This window comes from Leuciscus leuciscus (assembly GCF_965113295.1).
Source record: "Leuciscus leuciscus genome assembly, chromosome: 22".
NCBI classification, from domain to species: Eukaryota; Metazoa; Chordata; class Actinopteri; order Cypriniformes; family Leuciscidae; genus Leuciscus; species Leuciscus leuciscus.
Genome location: NC_138746.1, coordinates 12,360,200 through 12,379,985, shown reverse-complemented (window position 1 = coordinate 12,379,985; position 19,786 = coordinate 12,360,200). Strand labels below are relative to the sequence as shown.

The 19,786-nt window shown below is 38.0% G+C and overlaps 1 protein-coding gene across 3 annotated transcripts in view; it reads right to left on the bottom strand.

The window, feature by feature from the left end:
• ndst2a (N-deacetylase/N-sulfotransferase (heparan glucosaminyl) 2a) overlaps window positions 1–19,786 on the bottom strand; it is a 124,847-nt gene that overhangs the window by 1,946 nt on the left and 103,115 nt on the right. For all 3 annotated transcript variants that reach the window (XM_082154115.1, XM_082154117.1, XM_082154116.1), the window contains exons 4-15: window positions 12,314–13,944; window positions 5,766–5,853; window positions 5,106–5,260; window positions 3,751–3,936; window positions 2,970–3,098; window positions 2,508–2,690; window positions 2,189–2,285; window positions 1,948–2,071; window positions 1,463–1,637; window positions 994–1,164; window positions 454–563; window positions 263–365 (exon numbers count right to left, since the gene is read on the bottom strand). In XM_082154115.1, coding sequence (XP_082010241.1) covers window positions 263–365; window positions 454–563; window positions 994–1,164; window positions 1,463–1,637; window positions 1,948–2,071; window positions 2,189–2,285; window positions 2,508–2,690; window positions 2,970–3,098; window positions 3,751–3,936; window positions 5,106–5,260; window positions 5,766–5,853; window positions 12,314–13,333 — 2,541 coding nt within the window. In that variant the 5' untranslated portion in view covers window positions 13,334–13,944. The remainder of the gene's footprint in view (window positions 1–262; window positions 366–453; window positions 564–993; window positions 1,165–1,462; window positions 1,638–1,947; window positions 2,072–2,188; window positions 2,286–2,507; window positions 2,691–2,969; window positions 3,099–3,750; window positions 3,937–5,105; window positions 5,261–5,765; window positions 5,854–12,313; window positions 13,945–19,786) is intronic.

Below are 19,786 nucleotides of genomic sequence, written 5' to 3'. Positions count from 1 at the left end.
CAGAGAACCCTGTGTGTTCTTATTTAATTCTACTTGCAATGAACCAAACATGCTTCTTGTATTTTACTAGTTGAAACATATCCAGTGATATATGACACATGACTATCCGTGTCTGTGTGAGGTCGAGCCCATCACTTCACACTGCCGGTGAGTCACACGTCTATAACAGCGTGTCTATAACAGCGTGTCCTTGCCACTGGCATCGTTCAGAAAGAGAGAAAGTTATATGAGGGAGCAGAGAAGAGAGGAGACTATCATCTACCTCAGGGGCCATTTCAGGATATTTTCTGCCTTTACTCTTCCCCAGACACTTAGGACGCCCACCTTCCAACCTCTGACACCAGAATCCTTTACCTTCATCAAAGCTGCAAAGCACACACAACACACAGTTTTATGCAAGAATAAGATTATTCACAGATGTTCATTAACGGATGTGTAAACAGCGGGACTCACACAAGGGCCTGGGTGTAGTTGAAGATGGGTGTGACCCCCAGGAACCGCTGGATGCCGTCCATCACCAGGACTGGGTTAGATCGGAGCAGGGTGCCGTCTACAATATGGAGCTAATGTGGAGGAGTGTTAAATAAAGAAAGCATTAAAAAAGAAAAAAACAAATAGAATTGCTAATGTTTTGTCTAACATTTTTCTAAATGTTACTGACGTTGACATTTCAAACTAAAACTATTAAAATTGTTATTGTATAAAGCTGAAATAAAATAAAATATAAATATTAGGTGAAAAACTTGAAATAAATGGGGGGGAAAAGTAAAACTGAAATAAAGTTAAATAGAAATATATAAAAAAACAAATAAAATGATAATAAAGCACATTAAATTGCTTTAAAAAACAACAACCTACAATTAAAATGAAAACGGAATTAAAATCTGAATAAAATCTCATTCAAAATATGAATAAGCAGAAAAAGTAATGCTGTTAAAAATCAAAAACTCAACTGGAAAGGACCTGACAATCATACACAGATAACTAGTCTACCTGTCTGGCCTGGAAGTGCATAAGCCAGTGCTCTAGATGTGTGGCGTAAGTCCCGGGCTGAAGGCTGCGGTTCTGAAGGGTCAATAGCTCTTTAGATGCAGAGGGACCTGCTGTTACAACCTCGTGGAAAGTGTGGTTTATTGCAGCGGGGTCCTGGTGAGCTCGCTGATGCTGACAAGACACAAAAAAACACAATTCATGTCATAATTTCTATGGTGAAAGAGAAGGGTGGAGGCAGATTCGTGGTTAAGATAAATTACATCTGTCTAGGACGCTTCAGACAAGAACTTCTACTTCCTGCTGCCTATATAAGGGCTGCCCTATTAATGCATAAAATGACTAATAGGAAGAAAGTGCCTAGAAAAAGACTATGGCTGTCACAAAGACTTGATATTTCTGAGTCACTCCACTTAAAAAAAAAAAAAAAAAAAAAAAAAGATCTGGAGGATGAGAGAAAGCTGTAGAGTACCTGATACCAAGAGTAGGCTCTGTCGGCTGGGTTGATAAGCACTGCTATGACCTTGGCTCTGGGCAGTAAGGCAGCAGCCCTCTTTGGAGCAACCTCTGTGTCAAAGTAGTTGGCACTTTTTTCAAACATGAAGTCTGTGCTGACATTCGAGGGGAAGGGAAAAAAGTCCATGTACCTGCAAAAGATTAAAACACTAATTTAATAAAAATATGCTATAAGAGGCTACAATCACAATGTTTTTATTTCCAAATAAACCCAGACTGTGACAAGTCTTTCATTACAGAACACTGTAAATTATGTCTCACTATTACAATAAATTTTTTAACAGAGGGATTGTCCTGTAAATAATGGATCTATTAGGAATTCAATATGAAACCCAGGCAGTATTACTAATATAATAAGGTGGAGGGGTAATACAACATATGACTAATGGTTTTTGTCTGCTACATTGGCTGGGAGAGAAAATGTTGTACTTTGTATATTACCAGTCAATGCCATTATGGTAATTCTGCCCGTTAAAGAACTGGATCTCCTCAAAGGTGACCGGGCTGGGGAAGTTGCTGGTGATGGCAGGGTGAAGGGTCAGAAAGGAGTGCAAAGCTGTGGTACCTGTTGCCAAAAATAATCAATATATCAGATGCAACATCTAGGTTGTATTTTGCACCTTTTTTATTCAGTTAACCTAAGCAGGATTTTTTATTTGAGTCTGGAAACATGTGGACTTACCCGTTTTCTGTGGGCCAATAACCAGAAATTTGGGAAGCCTATCACAGGTCTTCTCTTTGGACCAGATGTCTTTATGTCTCTTGTCATGACAGGGGTTCTGAATGGATGAAAAGATGAAGAAAACATTCCCACAAATTTTGATAAAAAATGTCCATTACTTTTCCATTCATTCAATATTACAGTTTTAATTATTATTATTATATAATTTATAACACTATTTTATCATTTTAAATAAAGAGATTTGTGGAGTTTTTTGCATGTCAGGCACCAATCATTGTAATTAATAGATATACGTGTCAAAAATGTGATGCTCTCTTACCTGCCATAGGGGGTCCATCTCCTCTGGAAAGATCTGGAAATATTTCTCGGCTAGTTCCATTGGAGGTAAAGTCTGTAGCCGTACGTTGGTCCAGCACTGCACAAACTTCACAAGAGACTCAAAGGTATAAAGACCAAGCCGATCATTTCCGTAGTTTGACAGATGAGTCATAAAGATGCTGATCTGAGGGTGGAAACAACATTATTTACATTTAAGTTAATTTGTTTCTTTTTTAAATAAAAGCTGTGGAAACATCTACTACTTTCATTATGAAGATCATAATCTAGTTTATGTTTCCAGCTGCTGCACTAGCAAACACTTCAGGCGATAGGGCCGAACACAAACAAAAGCACACAGTGCAAGGGCAGGACTCTGTCACCAAAAAATATACACTCACTCCCATTCACTAAACACACACGCACGCACAAACACAGAGGAGAAAACAGCACAAATACAACTCACAGGGTTTAGGAGGACAGTGAGGAAGAGTTCTCCTCCACGTATGCTCTTGTCCAGCTCGCGAGAGCCTCCAGGGTACTCATTATAGAAGATAGTGTGAGTAAACAGGCCACATGTCTGCCTGGGCAACACCTGCAGACAGAAGAAGGTTAGAGACCTGAACAGACAAGCCTCAATTCTGCTTCAGCCACACTCCAAGAATGGCCAAGACAAATGTATTAGAAGGAATGAAACTGCCATAAGTCACTTTTTATCTGATGATGGTGGGCGCAATTTGAGATCAGGCTACAGTAACTGCATTATTGTGTCTAATTCATAAAACACAAGCAGAATGAATCTCTAAATTGCTTATACAATCCTTATCGGATAAATTGTTGCATGCAATTGAATTATGTAAGATTTACATAGAAAATCATTCTGCTTGTGTTTTATGAATAAAGGCCCTTTGACACCAAAATCAACACGATTGTTTTTTCTTTTATTCAGCAAGGATGCATTAAATTGATCAAAAGTGACAGTAAATACATTTACAATATTACAAAAGATTTCTAATTCAAATAAATGTTGTTCTTTTGAACTTTCTATTCATCAAAAAAAGAAAAAAAGTTGTTTCTACAACAATATTAAGCAGCACAACTCTTTTCAACATTGATAGAAATATTTCTTTAGCACTAAATCAGCAAATTAGAAAATATGCGTTCGGCTGAAAGATGGTTTACTTAGTTTCTGTCCTCTTTTTTTGTATCAGATCATTGGGCCTTACAGTGAAGCAGCATCTTTTTACCTTTATGTCACGATGTATGAAGCCCCTGCGATGGCGTGCTGGCCTCAGGTGTGGATATTCTTCTGTGCTGGTCACTGTGATCCCCCACACACTCTTCCAGGCCTCGTACAGCTGGCTGTGTACGGGATACACCCCTGAATGATGAGGGGCCACAGCGTACCCCATGTCTGTGGGAATACCATGCTCCTGTAAGGGCAAGAGACAAACAAACGCTTGAGATGATCAATCACAAATCCACTCACCACTTGAAATTCACTCGTAATTGCACTGCCAAGACTTATAGGGTGAATGGGACTAGAACAGAGGAGAAAAGTCGATAAGAGATGCATTAGAGACACCGTTAACAAGACATGTCATCAGGGCGTTTGCGAGCGAGAAGCTTTTGATTATGTTTCTCAGCAGAGGCAGTGTGTCAAGAAGCATAGTTTTTTCCAACACCACAGGAGGGTGGTAGACAAACACATCCTAAGATGAGCAGAGGGCTTTACTTCAAGTCAAAAGTGCCACCTTTAAGAGCTTCCTCCACTCGTGTGTGAGTATGTGTGAGCACAAACTGTGAGATCCATAAGCCCCGGCTAAGAACGGCCCTTTGCAGGCTCATTAAACCTTGATGAAGGAGCTGTGTCTTCTTCATTGAGCAGAGAGCAGGAGAAGGCATATGTGTCAATGTCTGCTCTAAAGACAGGATGTGACAGAGGGATTAGCGAGAGGAGGAAAGGGCTGGTTAGTATTCACGGCGCACTCCCTCTCTCTGTCTTTCTGCCTGCGGTCCATATCCCACTCCAATGACCATCATTACACCAGGGTGGGCTCGTTTCAACAGGCCAAATTCACAATCTCCTCAGCGGATACACACTGAGTCAAGGTCAAAGAGAATCCTACCGATCCAATGAAAAAGTGCTAATACAAATCTATAATGAAATACCAACATGAGATAAAGCAGGCGGGCAGAGAATCGATACTCGCACCTCTGCGACAGCAGCAATAATGCCAGTAAATAGTGACACAATGATGAAGGAACAAAGCGTGCTCCCCTGTCGCAACACATGAGGGGAAAAAACTAATTTGGAAAAGATCGAAGAAACTACTTTTTTTATTTAAAAATTATGTCGCCTATCTAAGCTCAATATTTCAAGAAAACTACAAGTAAGAATTCTGTAGGTTGGCTGAAGAGTGTAAACACTTAAAACATTCAAACAATGGAGTACTATTAAGGATGGGATCATCTCCAAACAGAAGTGATGGAATGTCTGGGAAAAAAATATTTTGGTAACGTTATTACTGAAAATCTGTTTGAAACTGTTAGTGGCATAGAAATCCATAATTCAGTTTTGAGATACATTTCACCAACTAACCTGTGCAAACAGCATGTTGAGTCTCATTTGCTCCGCCAACACGCTGCCATTGTGGAAGAGGTGAGGTTGCATGTGACTCCACATGTGTGGAAACCACCAGAACTCATGCCGGTGCTGTAACAGCATGTCATCACCGTCATCCTCCTCCTCTGTACCTGCAAACACACATATACATACTGTTGAAGTTTAATAGTAAAGACATTTGGATCTTAGAATGACTTAAGACAGTAAAAATGTGTTCGTTTGTTTGTCCTTATGTAAACAAAGATCCATTTAGTGTTTTTTGTAGTCTGAACAGGAAAAAAAATGTAATACTTTGCAAGTTGTGCAAATCTGATTGAAATCACTTTTCACTCTCAGTTTGCACTAAATTTAGATTTTTCAAGGTTTCCATAAAAAATATTAAGCAGGACAACTCTTTTCAACATTCATAATAATAAGAATAATTGTTTCTTGAGCAGCAAATCAGCATATTAGAATGATTTCTGAAGGATCATGTGATACTGAAGACTGGAGTAATGGTTGTTGAAAATTCAGCTTCACCATCACATAATAACTTTATTAATAAATATATTAAAAAATATAAAACAGCTGTAAACAAGTGTAAACAAATGCTTAAGAGTCTTAAAAGACAACAGAAGAAGAGAAAAAAATAAGTACCTGCATGGTAGAACTTTCCAGAGAAGCCAAGATTGAAGGTGAAGTTGGGAACTAGCGTCCGTAGTTTATTCTGTGTGTTGAGCAAAGCCTTGAAATTGAAGAAGAGTTATTACTTTAATAACATGCTATCAAAGTCCTGTCTAAAATCTGTGGAATAAGATTAGCAATTTGCCAAGAACAACAACAACAACAAAAACATCTGACGTTACCCTGAGCTGTGCTTGAAGGCAAAAACATCAACAGTGCTTTTAAAACGAATCTCTCCGCTACCTTAACAAATGTATGCGCTAAAGTCACCAACAGATGGCAGTGTGGTGCCTATTCAGTCCTATGAAGAAATGACTAACTTTCAGGCCGTAGGCCAGATAGACAGAATGAGTGGGATGTGAAATATACATTTGCATTCAAATCTCCTCTACCCACGGGCAGGTCAGACGTGCCGAATGAAGCTGCAGCCTTAACATCAATCTAAACTCATCCTTGTGAAATGAACACATTTCATAACTTAGCATCACTGCGCACATCTAGCTAATGACGGCGCTGTGAGGCTTGAAATACAAAATGATCCTGCCATCAAGCCCTTCAAACTCTGAGAGTGATACGGGGATATAAGCGAATTACAGCGCTGTTCCAGCACAAATCAGACGGCGGGGAGAGATAGTGTCGCTTTCCGCACAAATCTAACACAAAGCTGAGCCGATAGTTGCAGCAATATCACAAATCAAGATGAGCTGCTGGGGAGAGAAGGCTGCTGCTTCGCCATGAAGAGATGGCATCTTACGCTGATTTAAGAGACGCCGGTGTCCCTGAGTATGTGTATCCAATATTTGTTCTGCCTTGAGTGTGTTTGCTCAGCATGTCAGCATAATCCTGCAGTTTTTATGGCAATCTGCGAGCCGTCCAAGACTGCAGGGTGGTGTCCAGGGTGGATAATCAGTAGTGCGAATCAACTTTGACAGATTGATAAAAACAGTTAAGTTAAAATAAAATGATGTTTCCCTTTAAAAAAAGAAAATGTGGTATTTCTTTGACGATCAATAACTTTGATCAAAGTTACGACAGAGAAAAAGAAAGTCAATATGGCCAGGGGTCAGAACAAAGCTTTTGTCACCACTTTGCCGTCACAATAGACTTAGCTCAGCACTGCAGCAACATTTTCATACCTGAATCCTATTTTCTTCCCATAGCCAGTCTGATTATCTCTAACAGACTCAAGATTGTTCTTAAGACAAGATTCAGCTCCTGCAGACAGATTGACTGCATGCACAGCAATGTCGCATTCAGCAAAGGGAACACATTTGGTCAGTGGACAAGGATAAAATATTCATTCCCATACAGATATTCTCTTCTCCCCGTACAGCTGACAATTATTTATATAGCGCTTTTTACAATACATATCGTTTCAAAGCAGCTTTACAGTGATAACAGGAAAATAATGCAACAAAAGTTTGTTTCGGCTCTACAGCAGATCTAGAAGAAAATAGAGTCCTAGTCCAGCATTAGTTCAGTGTTGGTTCATTTTTGTTGCAAAAACGTTATACATTTAGTTAACACAGTGATGTCATCGTTCAGTTCTCATATAATGGTGTCAATGCAGGCAGACCAACAATATTGTTGAATATTAAGTGTCTTCAACCAAGCAAGACAAAAGCCAGAGGAGACAAAGGCGACACAGTGGTGACATGAAGTCTCTAAGTACATTTGACATGTCAAGAAGCTCAAATTTGCAACAAACTGTGAAAATTAAAGTATAAAAAATACATTGCTATTATTATACAGTAGTAATCAGGGTCTAAACTTAACCAATTGAAAGTAAAAACAGGCTTTGAAGTGTAGGAAAGTTATCTATTGAACTACACAATTTTTCATGTCTATTTATTTGTAAACTTGAATTTTAGATTCAAATAAAAAATGAAATACATTTAGCAAATATATATAAATACATAATTCGTTATGTTTAAGTGGCACTCTATATTTCACATCACTGAACAACTCAGATTTGTCATCAGAAGTCTATTGAAAAGTTTTTGTTTTTTTTCAGAACGCCATCTCTGCTGATACATGGAATATGACCCACATTAAAAGAACAAAATGAAAAAGAGGACACAATCACCGTTTCACTGAAGACTGTCTCACCTTGTTCATTATGTTGTCAGTAACCCAATGACCTGTACTTTTTGTCACAAATATACAAGCTAAAACGAAGAAATAATCTGTGCATATGACTAAAAATGTCTAATACAATGCACATATTGTGTAGGGGAGAGCGGGGCACAACCTAACACTTTTTGACTTCCTCAGTTTGTGTAAATCCCCTTGGGGTTCAAAGAATTTTTTTTTTCCCCCCACATTAATTATGTGGTTTTGTTTCATTAATACAGTGTTTTACTTTTTTTCTTTATTTACCCCCCAAAAAATGGAAGTGAAATGTGACAACATGCCATAGGTGGGGCACATTTAACTTGAACATATGACATCTTCAAATGTAATCTGATATGTTATCCCACCTCAATAGCAGCACACAACGGTACATTGTACCTAACAATTATTTTTATATGTAAATACAACCATATATAAAGTGACCAATTTTTCTTTACTTGATACGATAGTGGCATCTAAAATTATTAAAAAGTTACTATCATGAAAATAACTGAAAGTGTTAAAACATCTTTAACTTAAAACAAAAAATTTTAGGACAATAATTTTTTTTTTTAAATAATAATAATAATAATAATAATATAATAATAATAATAATAACATTTATTATTTATTTAGCTTAAATAATGTTTTTTTCTCATAAAGGGACAATTACAGTTGCACCACCTGACATTTACCTGACTTTTGCAACTAATTTTACATTGAATAGGCTAGGCTTCTACTTGGATGCCTGTATTAGCGTTTGCCTATGCTAACAAGTTCATACATATGATAAATTTTTTTTAATACAATAAAGAAGTTTATGATAAAATAGCATTTTTCTAGTTTTACAACGGTTGTACCACCTGACATGTAAAGTGTACCAACCTACTTGAAAGTAGCTAATTTGATCTGTATTTGAGAGAGATCTACAAACCTTTTCAGTCTGCCACAAAGATCAATTGGGGTCTTTTGGATGATGCATTATCAAACTTACTGTTATTACCTTTTCACTTTATAATAAAATACGTTGTGCTACCCTGACAAATATGACCATAAAAATTGTCGGACAAAAGTTCTCTTTTCTCAATCTTAAATTATTATACAATTATGCCATAATATTTTATTTTTGTATTTATTAATATTAAAACACCATTTAAAATAGTTTAAATATACATTTTGGGGCTTTAAAATGCCATAATATTATTTTAAAGGGAAATAATGCACAAAAATATATGCGCCATGTCATTGACCCATATATACAATAACGAAATATATTAAAATATCATTGCTTTATTAAAATAAGTTAAGCAAAACAGAGTTTCATGATCATTAAAAATTTAATTTGGAATAACAATGCCAATCAGAACAAAGCTAATTATGTCCTCTGCACAGGAAGAAGAGCAGTGAACTGTGAGTACATATGTGAATAATGTATGCAATGTGTAGCGAGTAGGTGGAAATAAGCTGAAAAAGCATATGGAGTAAGAATAGATGCGATTAGTCCACCATTAGACACAGTTTGTTTGAGTTTTCTATGCAGCACCACTGGCTGAGGTGATTACAGCCCACTTGTTCAGCTTGAGGCCAGGTGGTATGGCATACATCACCATACAAAGCTGGCAAAACAACAACAACATAAACACAACTCAGTGGGTGGATAATCTGTCTGTTACACACATATTCCTGAAAATCATTTATGCTATCTGTGGAAAATAGAAGAACATGAATTAACTAAAAACCATGTCCTTGCTCCAAGGTATTGTCCCCAGTAACCATTATGATTAAGAATGACTGTAAGAGAAAAACATATGGAAATGAGATGCTACAATGCAACACATTCTTTCACCAGTAAATAATAAATAGCAGTGGTTGTGTAACAGGCTGGGTTTTAAGGGATGTTCAGGGCTAAATACAAGTTAAGCTCCATCAACAGCATCTGTGTCATGCTGTCAATTACCACAGAAAGTAATCGAGTCATCCCAGTTTGCAAAAACAAAACATGTTGAAAAAATGTACTTACAATTGAAGTATATGGGGCAAAACACAGCAATTGCTCCATAGAATTCTACTGTTAGTGCACAGATGCTATTGTTAGAGATTACCTTGCATGCAGTGGTTTTCATACTGAGGTACTGGATGGATAAACTTTTAGAGACGTTTATACAGAAATATTAAATATTCGTTTACATTTACTGCAAATGAAATTGAGGGCATGCATCACAATATTAGTTTATGTAAAAAAATTAAATAAAATAAAAGGCCAAGAAGAATCAAAAGGGTGAGATATTATTTCGTTAGACTTGATGCCTTTCCTGAGGACGAGCTTAAAGAGTCAAAGTTTTACTAAGGTAGGTTTTAATATAGAGCGTATGCATTGACGTCCCTTTCCCGCTGGAACACGCAACCTCAGCCATACTGAGTGGCAAAATTGCTGCTACGTGACTGGATTTAAGAGGCTGCAAAAAAAACTGCAAAAACGCCAGTAAACAAACTATTATCAGTTTAAACTAAAGGTTTGACTCGATATAGTGTTCCTTACAACTTACCAAAGATCCAGTGATCCATGGATATTGACATGCAGCCAGAAATCATGTTTCCTGACATTTATGGGCCTGATTTCGACGTCGGGGAAATACATAAAGCAAATTTGCCTGTGAACGCTTTATATAAATACAATGTATAGGTAGGTCTAAATCTGGGTGCCTACTTATATCGATGTTATAAACATCATCATATCGTCCAGCTCTAACACTTATATCATTTTTGTCAGTGATTATTTAAAAACATCCAATTATGCAGAATATACGATGGTAAATATTTAATTGATAAGTTGTCAACTACAATATATAACAATACAATATATAGGGTATGATTTTACTACTAAATTCAGCATACTGACACAAAATGATCACTGCAAATCCACCTTTTTCTGCCTGGAGTCCATTTGCTTCTCTGTTCTGTAGCTTTCGGCAGTCTGTAAAAATATACCTCAGATTTCGTGTCAAATCTAGTTGTTCAGTCAATCGCAAAGCTCTTTTCCGTTTTAGATGCATTTTGTGTGTTTTTCACGGCATTCACGCTGAAAACAAATGCTGCCGCTCAGTCTTTTTGCCACTCAGTGGGCGTAACCGCAGTCACTCCGGCCGACGGTGACGTCACACACATGTCCTCTATTTGGAAGGTATGAACATGACTCCCAACCTATGTTATACAGACTTGGCAGAAACTTAAAGGAATAGTTCACCTAAACATTTAATTTCTGTAATCATCAGTCATTCCAAACCCTTGTAAATTTGGAACTTGACAGCAACAGGTGCTTTTACGTTCATTATATGGAACAAAGTGGTCATATTATTGTTTACAATGAAAGTAAGTCATGCAGGTTTGGAATGACATGAGGTAGAGTAAGTAATGACAGAAATAATGATAGAATTCTTGTGTTCGTGCATAAGCTATTCCTCAAACAGAAAAATAAATATTTTATATCAATGCTGATAAAAATCTACTTTTGATCATTATGCTGACGTTACAGATATCCATTCGCCATTTTAGCACATCAAATTTTAAATGGTCAAAGACCAATCATCAATGTATTTTTCTCCACATCCCTTGCATATGAATCTAAATGTTGCTAACTTTGTCAAATATAATTGATGGTGAGCTAATTAACTGCCTGACTGACTCAGATGTTTCTGCTAAAAAACATCTTCATGTTGTCAATGCAAATGGGACATTAATTGACATATTTCTTATTAGAGCTGTTCATTTACTTTGACTATTTTCAAAGAGGATGACCTCCAGGTGGTGTCTCTCTTTGCAAGTGTATACTACACATTTATGGCTCCTGAGGGTGTACAGACCACAGTCAGCAGTGTGGTTTGCATATTGTGGAAGGCTGAAAGCTTCTACACAACCTGATGATGAGAACTGGGAGGGATTCATAAGTCTGTGTAATCAGCCCCTTTGGCAAAGCCGCTAATAAATAGGAGGTTAATAGGCACATTGTCCAAACAGAGCAATTATCCCTTGCTCTAACAAGCACATTATTTTGAGTACGAGCTGTTAGCCTCTCCATGACACTACAGTGCTCAAAGCATCATCTGCGTAGTGTGTACCATGTTATCTATTATCCAATACATCGTTACCCATTTCGAGAACATACGTTTTGCTCGTTACGTCAACAGCTGAGATGATGAGTTTGAGAGAACAATGTGAATGCTCACAGTTAAACAACATTGAGCTGCCTAATAACTTAGAGATAGTTCACCCAAAAAATTAAATTCAAAAATGTCATTCCAAACCAGAGAAAAAAAAGAAAGTCACAAAGTTTTAAAATGTCATTGCAGTAAGTAAATGACAGAATTTTTGGGGTAAATTATCCCTTTAACAAAGATAGAAGAGACACGTACCTTCACATCTGTCACCTTCATCCGCGTCCCCTCCTTTCCCACAAATATATCATCCACGTCAACTAGCAGATGCCTCTCCAAGGACAGGCAGAGTCTTTTTCCTGTCAGATAGGCTATGGCATCCACAAAAATCAACTTATGCAGCCAAAACGACAGATTGTTGCCAAAAAGCACTCTTTGAATGCCATCGTGAAGGCCAAGGTCCTGAACTACAGTGGCATGAAGGGCTCGGTGGGGGCCCAGGTGGGCCAGTGCTTCTGAGGACTTTGTGACGGCCAGAAGCACAGGCTCGTAGGTGCTGTGGTTAGACTGAAAGACCGTCCAGTCATCACCAGGGAGTGGGCCCTGTTCCACCTCATTGGGTTTAGTGATGTACAGTAATGGGGCAGCTGGGTTGATGTGGTAGTCCCGTAGGCCCAGGTTAGAGTGCAGGAAGAGCGGGAAGCCCTTCAGCTGGGCACTGAGCAAGGAGTTCTCATTGGCTTTAAAGAAGCCGATGATGCCCACGCCGAATTCTGCGCAATATTTATCCAGCAGGTCCCGATTCCAAGCATCTAAGTTGACATACTTAAGAATGTTCTCATAAATGACCAGGGCGTAGCGACCAACATCGCGCTCCATCAATGTAGGCATGTCGCCTTTGCTGGGTGCAATCTCAGTGTGGTAACGGAAGCGGCTGGACTCGAGGATAGCTACAATCTCTTGTCCGAGTTGAGAGTAAATGCTCTCCACAAAGACAAGCACCACAGGCTCCGTTCGAGAGTTATCCACCACTTTAACCGTCCTCTGCCGGCCTGTGAAAGTTGGCAGGAAAAGAGGAGCCCGTTGCCCTCCTGCTGCAGCCGCGACAACTCCACCACAGTCACTGAAGGGCAAAGGGGGCGCCTCTTTAATTTTAGGGCTGTTGCTGACATAGTAGGCCAGGAAAGCCATGGAAAGCAGGCAGAAGACGATGAGCGCCAGGATGAGGCGGTGGAGCTCTAGTTGCCTGACGCCCCGCACTAACTTCCACAGCCCCATGGCCACAATGCGAAAGCGGGACTGGGGAAGAGAGGGGGGCAGAGGGGCGGCTGAGAGGATGACCGTTGCAATGTTCGCAGCAAGAGTAGGACAACAGAGAGGAAAAGAGAAGGAAAAAGGAAAAAGGTTGAGCAGCAGACACCGGCACAAGCTTTGGGTCAAGAGTAGCCATTTATGCTAGGTCACCATGGCCCCCATAGTCCATGACGTGTGTCTCCGCTTTGATTGCTGCCTCTAGCCCCAGCCCTCCAACCAGCACTTTCACCCCCACCACGCGTTCCCTGAGTGCACTCACTCTCGGCTGGCGTCTTGGGATAAGAGGATTAGGTTTCTTGATCTCTCTCGACACTCCACCACCACTCGACAAAGGATCAGCTGTTTTACCGCTGACTTCTTTTGCGTTGCTGTGCACCGAACTTTCAAATAAGCATGTGCTTCTCGGTGTAGAGGGCTCTTTTGGATATTTTGGAGAGATTCGAGGCCGGTGCTCCACTTGCCCCGCTGGCCTCAGCAGCAAATACTCTGAGGGTGTTCACCACTAGGGCAGGATGGTGAACATGGCCCCCAGTAGAGGCCCAGCACGGACAGTACATTCATCATTGAGTCAGAACCTGAAACGGAGAGGAGAGATGCAATCAGTTCAAACATCAAACACCTTTTAACCCTCTGAGGTCGGCAAACGCGCCCCCGCGTTTTGCAGGATTTTCTTCACATTGTAGCACATTAAACTTAAATTACTCCGTCATTTCTGGTCATACAGAAAAAAGAAATATAAAAAAGAATCTGTGATATTTCTACTTTTGTATGTGTCCACTTACAATCAAATCAAAACATTGTGCTTTTGTAAAATAAAGAAAATAAACAGGGTGTGCGTTCTGCCTCTCCGTCGCGGTGAACTTTTTTTCTTGAGCACGTCTATAAACTGAAACAAAACTCAGCGAATACTTGTCACACATTTATGAGCCATATACCTTTATAAACATTTAAGTGTGTACTTTTAAATGATCGGATTCAAACTGAAAACAAATATTCTCTGTTTAAGTAATTTGTATAAAACCAACAGGATGTCCAGTATCTCAAACGCTTGCTAATTATTTTTAATACGACCACGCCCACTCGCGCAAAAGAGATTCACATGCAAATCTCCACATGGAACACGAACGCGCTCGTTACCTCAAACACAAAACACAGAAACACTTCACAAGTCTCTGCTTTTCGTCGAGTTTGAAAGACGAGCCGTGAGCTTACATTGGATTTACCTCAGAAGAAGAACGCGATTTGAAGACAAGAAAGATGTAAGGTAAGAAATTCTTACTTATTAGTTAATGTTATTGTTGCATAAACTTCACATTGCAGTTGAAGTGTTGCTAGATATAAGGTGAATATTATAATATTTAGACCCGTGTTTACTGTTACTGTGTTTGTGGATATCTGCTCAAACGTAGATATGTATAATATGGTAACCATAATGTTTCATATTTTGGAGCATGCTGTGTGTTTGAATGTATCAGCAAAACGTACCAAACATTAGGTTTTATGTTTTTACTATTATCTCATTTCATATCATCATAACGAATGGAAACATTTGAAGTAACATATGATAATCAATGTATTTTTCTCTAGCGTAGTTGTTCCTGAAATCTTTTGGAAGATTTAATTTATTGTTATTATTATTTTATGCAGCACTGCGTAGCCTATGCCTACAAGGCACAACAAACCTGTTCATTATATATTGTTGGAAACATTTGTGTGTGTATTCTGTGAATTTTAAAAAGAAATTTTAACCAGAAAAATCTAAAATCTATTCCCAAAATCGTGCAGCCCTATAGTTTCTCTTGATATCAGTATGTTCACAGGTTTTTTTTTTTTTTTTTTTTTTTTTACAGGGCCCTGATGCAACTGAGTCCTGCTGACTTCAACATTCACATGAGTCTCTGTATATGAATGGTAAAGTGAAAATCAAACACCTTGGAAATGAAAGGTATGTACAATGTTTTTAGGAATGGCAAAAAGGTCTCTGTCTTTGGATCATTGTTTTCAATGTGCTCTTTTGTCATTTGTTGTGTATCTTTGGATTATGTTGTGTTGTAAATAAATCCAAACAATCTAAAAGCCATTCTTTTTTAAATCTCCTCATTCTTTGTGCAAGGTTGCTCTGAATGACAGGGCCTGATAGCTCCTAATAGGGCAGTTAAGGGAGTGTCTTTGTCTTTCTCAGGTGTTAAAGGCTTACATATTAATGAGATGATCACGCCTCTTTGCATAAGGCTTTCTCACACAAAACACGTCTTAGAAATTTTAAATCAATATATTGTCTTATCTGAATGAGCAGTCAGGGTGATTTTCACATAGTTTTGGAGCAAATATTCTAGGCTACGTGATACAATTTTCAAAAGTCTTGTGAAGAAATAATCAGTATGGGTTTCATGGCCTTATTTCAGTGACAATTTTTTTTTTTGTATTTTCACAAACCACGCATAAATGTCATTATCTCAAAACTACAAACTTTTACATACATGCTGCTGATATATTATTGTAGCAGAGTTTGTGCTAAATACAGTGTAATAAGACTTTAGCCATGACAATGTCACAAGTAATGAGCATGTCAGAACACCTCCAGGCCCAGAAAACAGCTCAGACCCCAGAGGGTTAAAAAGGGCATGAAGCAAGCAGAAGGCAAGCAGATCTTAAGCCTAGAGAATGACCAAATGCTGCATCACTCTTTATACTTCCAAGTGGCCATGTGATTTTACTATTAGTGTGACTGTTGATGCGGACCACTACATTAACATGGAGTCTTCTTTTTTCTCATGACTCCTAAAATAGTCCTGGAGCTCTTGTCCTCCAGTAAGATAGCATTACAGGTGGGATAGAGGGATCACTGATCTTTTGGATATAAGTGACTGGAACAGTTTTAAAGATGAACCTTAAACAGTACACTAATTAGAGCAGGGGAAGGCAGATGATGGGTAATTCAAAACTGTGATTGGAATGCCCTTTGTAAACATGAGAATATCTTAAATATTCTCCATAGGAGAGAACAAGTTAACAGTTAGATTGAATTTCAAGGTGCTTGAGACGGAAATCATCGGATTCCAGGCACATTTTCTTGTTCCTCTCCCCACCAAGAGAGGCTTTGTCAGCTTACAGCCGACTATCAGTCTCTGACATGATCAATGCTAGCCATGCTGTAACTATAAATCAGGGCTGGCACTTAAAGGATCATTTTTCCCACAGATGGACAAGCATGGCCTGTGCTTTGGTCAAAGGCACCTTGTCTAGGACAGATGATAAGCTAAGAGAGAGAAATAAAGGAAACGAGAAACATAGCATAAGGAATGAAAAGTCACTAGAAAAGAGAAACTTTACTTCCACCCTCAAAGCTAATAATTAATTCAGAGAATCGTAATTTGGTAATTCACCTGTCTGAGAGATGGCAAATAATAATTGCAAAGAATAATTACAAAGAAAAAAAGAGGATGGCAGCAAAGTGCTCAGCTGTATTAAATTGATCAAACTCAGAATGAACTCTACAGAAGAACACATCCTGATACGGAAACCTAGGTTATTATTAGCCTGGGAGCACTCTAACCTCACTGACCAGTTCTACATTAGTTCAAAACATACACACAATCAATAGAAGTGCACACAAACAACAGGTTTCCATCACAACACATTGCAATTTATGAGATCATAAAGATACACTCAGATCAGTGTATCTAATTCAACATTATATTATCTATACGGTAAAGCAACAGGGCGTGAGAGAGGGAAAGGCAGCCCTGAATCATTGAGTAAAATGGTTTCACATGGCATGTGCTGCTAAAGCCAGGATGAGAGTACTACTGAGCACTTCTCATCTCAGGAGAATAGCTTTCACATTTGAGTCAGAGAATGCAATCATGAACTATTCAGAGCTGAACTCGACCAGGAAATGATCAGGATGGCCATGCATATCTTGTGTTTATTACACTACTCTCGTCAGGAAACAAACATGCTTACAGAGTAATGGTAAACATGAGCACAGGAGGAAATAAGATGCAAAGGAGGAGAAAACAAGAACAAGAAGGAATAAAAGATGGTCAAGAAAGGAGATAAGGAAAAAGCAAGCGAGGCAACAGAAAATCACTGCTAACTAATAAGGCTCCACTGATGTACTGAAGCAGAGTATGCATGTTTGAGAGCATTACATTTTCCCTCGTAATGATAAACATTTTTAAGGATGATGCTGAGTTTAAATCTTTCTAATATGCTTATTTAGTGCTCAGTTATTATAAAATATTATTTGTGCTCAATTTTTAATCATTTTTCTTATTATCTGTGTTGAAAGTTTTTGCTGCTTAACATTGTGGAAAGCATGATAACTTTTTTTCAGGATTATTTGATGAATGAAAAGTTCAAAAGAACAGGATTTATTGAAATATGAATATTTTGTTACATTGTAAATGTAGTGAATCCTTGCTCAAATGTTTTTTTTTGTGTGATATTTTAAAAGATTTTTTAATGGTAGAGTATTCATGGTTTCCACAAAAATATTAAGCCGCAAAAACGGGTTTCAACATTGATGAGAAATGTTTCTTCTGCACCAAATTAGCATATCAGGATAATTTCTGAAGGATCACATAACAATGAAGACTGGAGTAATGGCTGCGGAAAATTCAGCTCTCTCATCACAAGAATAAACTATATTTTAAAATATATTAAAATAGAAAACTAATTTTTAATAATATTTCACAACATAAATTGTTACTCCATTTAAGATTAAATGTAGCCTTGGCAAGCATAAAAGAGTATTTCAAAAGCACAAAAACATTTAATTATTCCAAACTACCTGTCAAAAGTATTCAATTTTTTAATAATTAAAAATGTGTGTGTATATATGTGTATGAAAGAGAGATATTAATATCACAGTAAAATAGTTGTCTACTAGCTACAGCAACTCGCTGACCTCCAGCAATTTGAATGATGTTGGTATGAATATGCACTCCTGACATGAGAGACACGGAGATGAAGAGAATCAGGAAATTTATTAGAATTGTTCTGTTATTAGCAACAAAATGGAAAGTCTCGCATCAATATCCTGTGACACTAAGATTTTCCTGGTAATACAGAACGGTGTTATTGTGGCAGAATGAGGACAAAATGAAGGAATGAGTAAATGTGAGACCATGTGTAAGAGCAAGACAAATGACTGATTAGACAGGGGCGTGAACAGGTGCATACAGATGTTATCACCTTGATATGACACACATACAGGCACATACCAAAAGACACACGTATTCACAAAAATATGGGAAACAATAAGTTTCCTGTGCTAATTTGTCTATCCCACACTGAAAGTTAGGGGTGGGCGATATACCGGTAGACACGATTAACCGGTAGTCTCTACCGCTGTTACACTCATGTGACTTTGTTGTGCTGTGCGGTCATGAAAGCTTATTATTTGCATGCTTTTAAGTGATTTTAAACCCACAAAGTGCAATAAGGAGCAACAAAAAATATATATATTTCACCATATGCACATTCTGTCAGAGAGATGGTTTCTGAACGCTGTCAGAGACGCCATGTGCAGATGAAGCTGCTGCTCATAGAGCGCGTGAGTATTGAACTGAGTGCTTTTATGCAGCCTAATTGGGCTTGAACAGTTAAATGCAAAGACAGCCATTTCGACACACAAGTATGTGTAAGTAAACAGTCATTTAGGTGAACGTAAACAGTTGAGAAAGAAAACGCACAAGTATATTGGATCTGTGCGTTTGGTCTCAAAGTGACAGCATCCAAATTTACCAAATGTCGTCTGTCATTAATGTTAATCAAACAAAAATAGAGAGAATCTCTCACTGCTCTTGACTGAATCACTTTTGTAACTTTAATAAGAATGAATGTATATTTCATTTACACAGTAAAAACTATGCAGGACTTTTATACATTTGATTACTTTGTACAATTTATGTAGTATTTCTTATTTCCAGTGCTTCAGTTTTTCAGGTTGGTCCATTTCATTTGTGCCTTTGTTCTATTGTAGTTAGTGTTCCTATATGTTTGTAATTAGTTTCTTTCTTTTGTTATCACTGTTTACTTGTCTTCAGTAGGCTTGAGAGTTTTGTTGTTGTTTTTTGTTTTTTTTTACTTAGGCTAGTTTTAGCTTTTGTGATATTGAAAATGGTGATGAGGATGAGATTTCAATGGTATCAAAAATGTTGATATCATAAAAACATTATTTAAAGTGATATACTGTATATCATTATTGTGAAATAAAATTACTCATATCCTGATATAAGATTTTGGTATCGCCCACCCCTACTGAGAGTGAAGCAAAATCACATTTGTGTGTCCCGTCAAGGTCGATTATGACAAACTGGGATTTACATGAAAAAGATGGGTTTAATCATATAATGGCATTTCACCGGGTTAGAACAGTGTGTTAAGTGTACATCGTAAGATTACCAACCA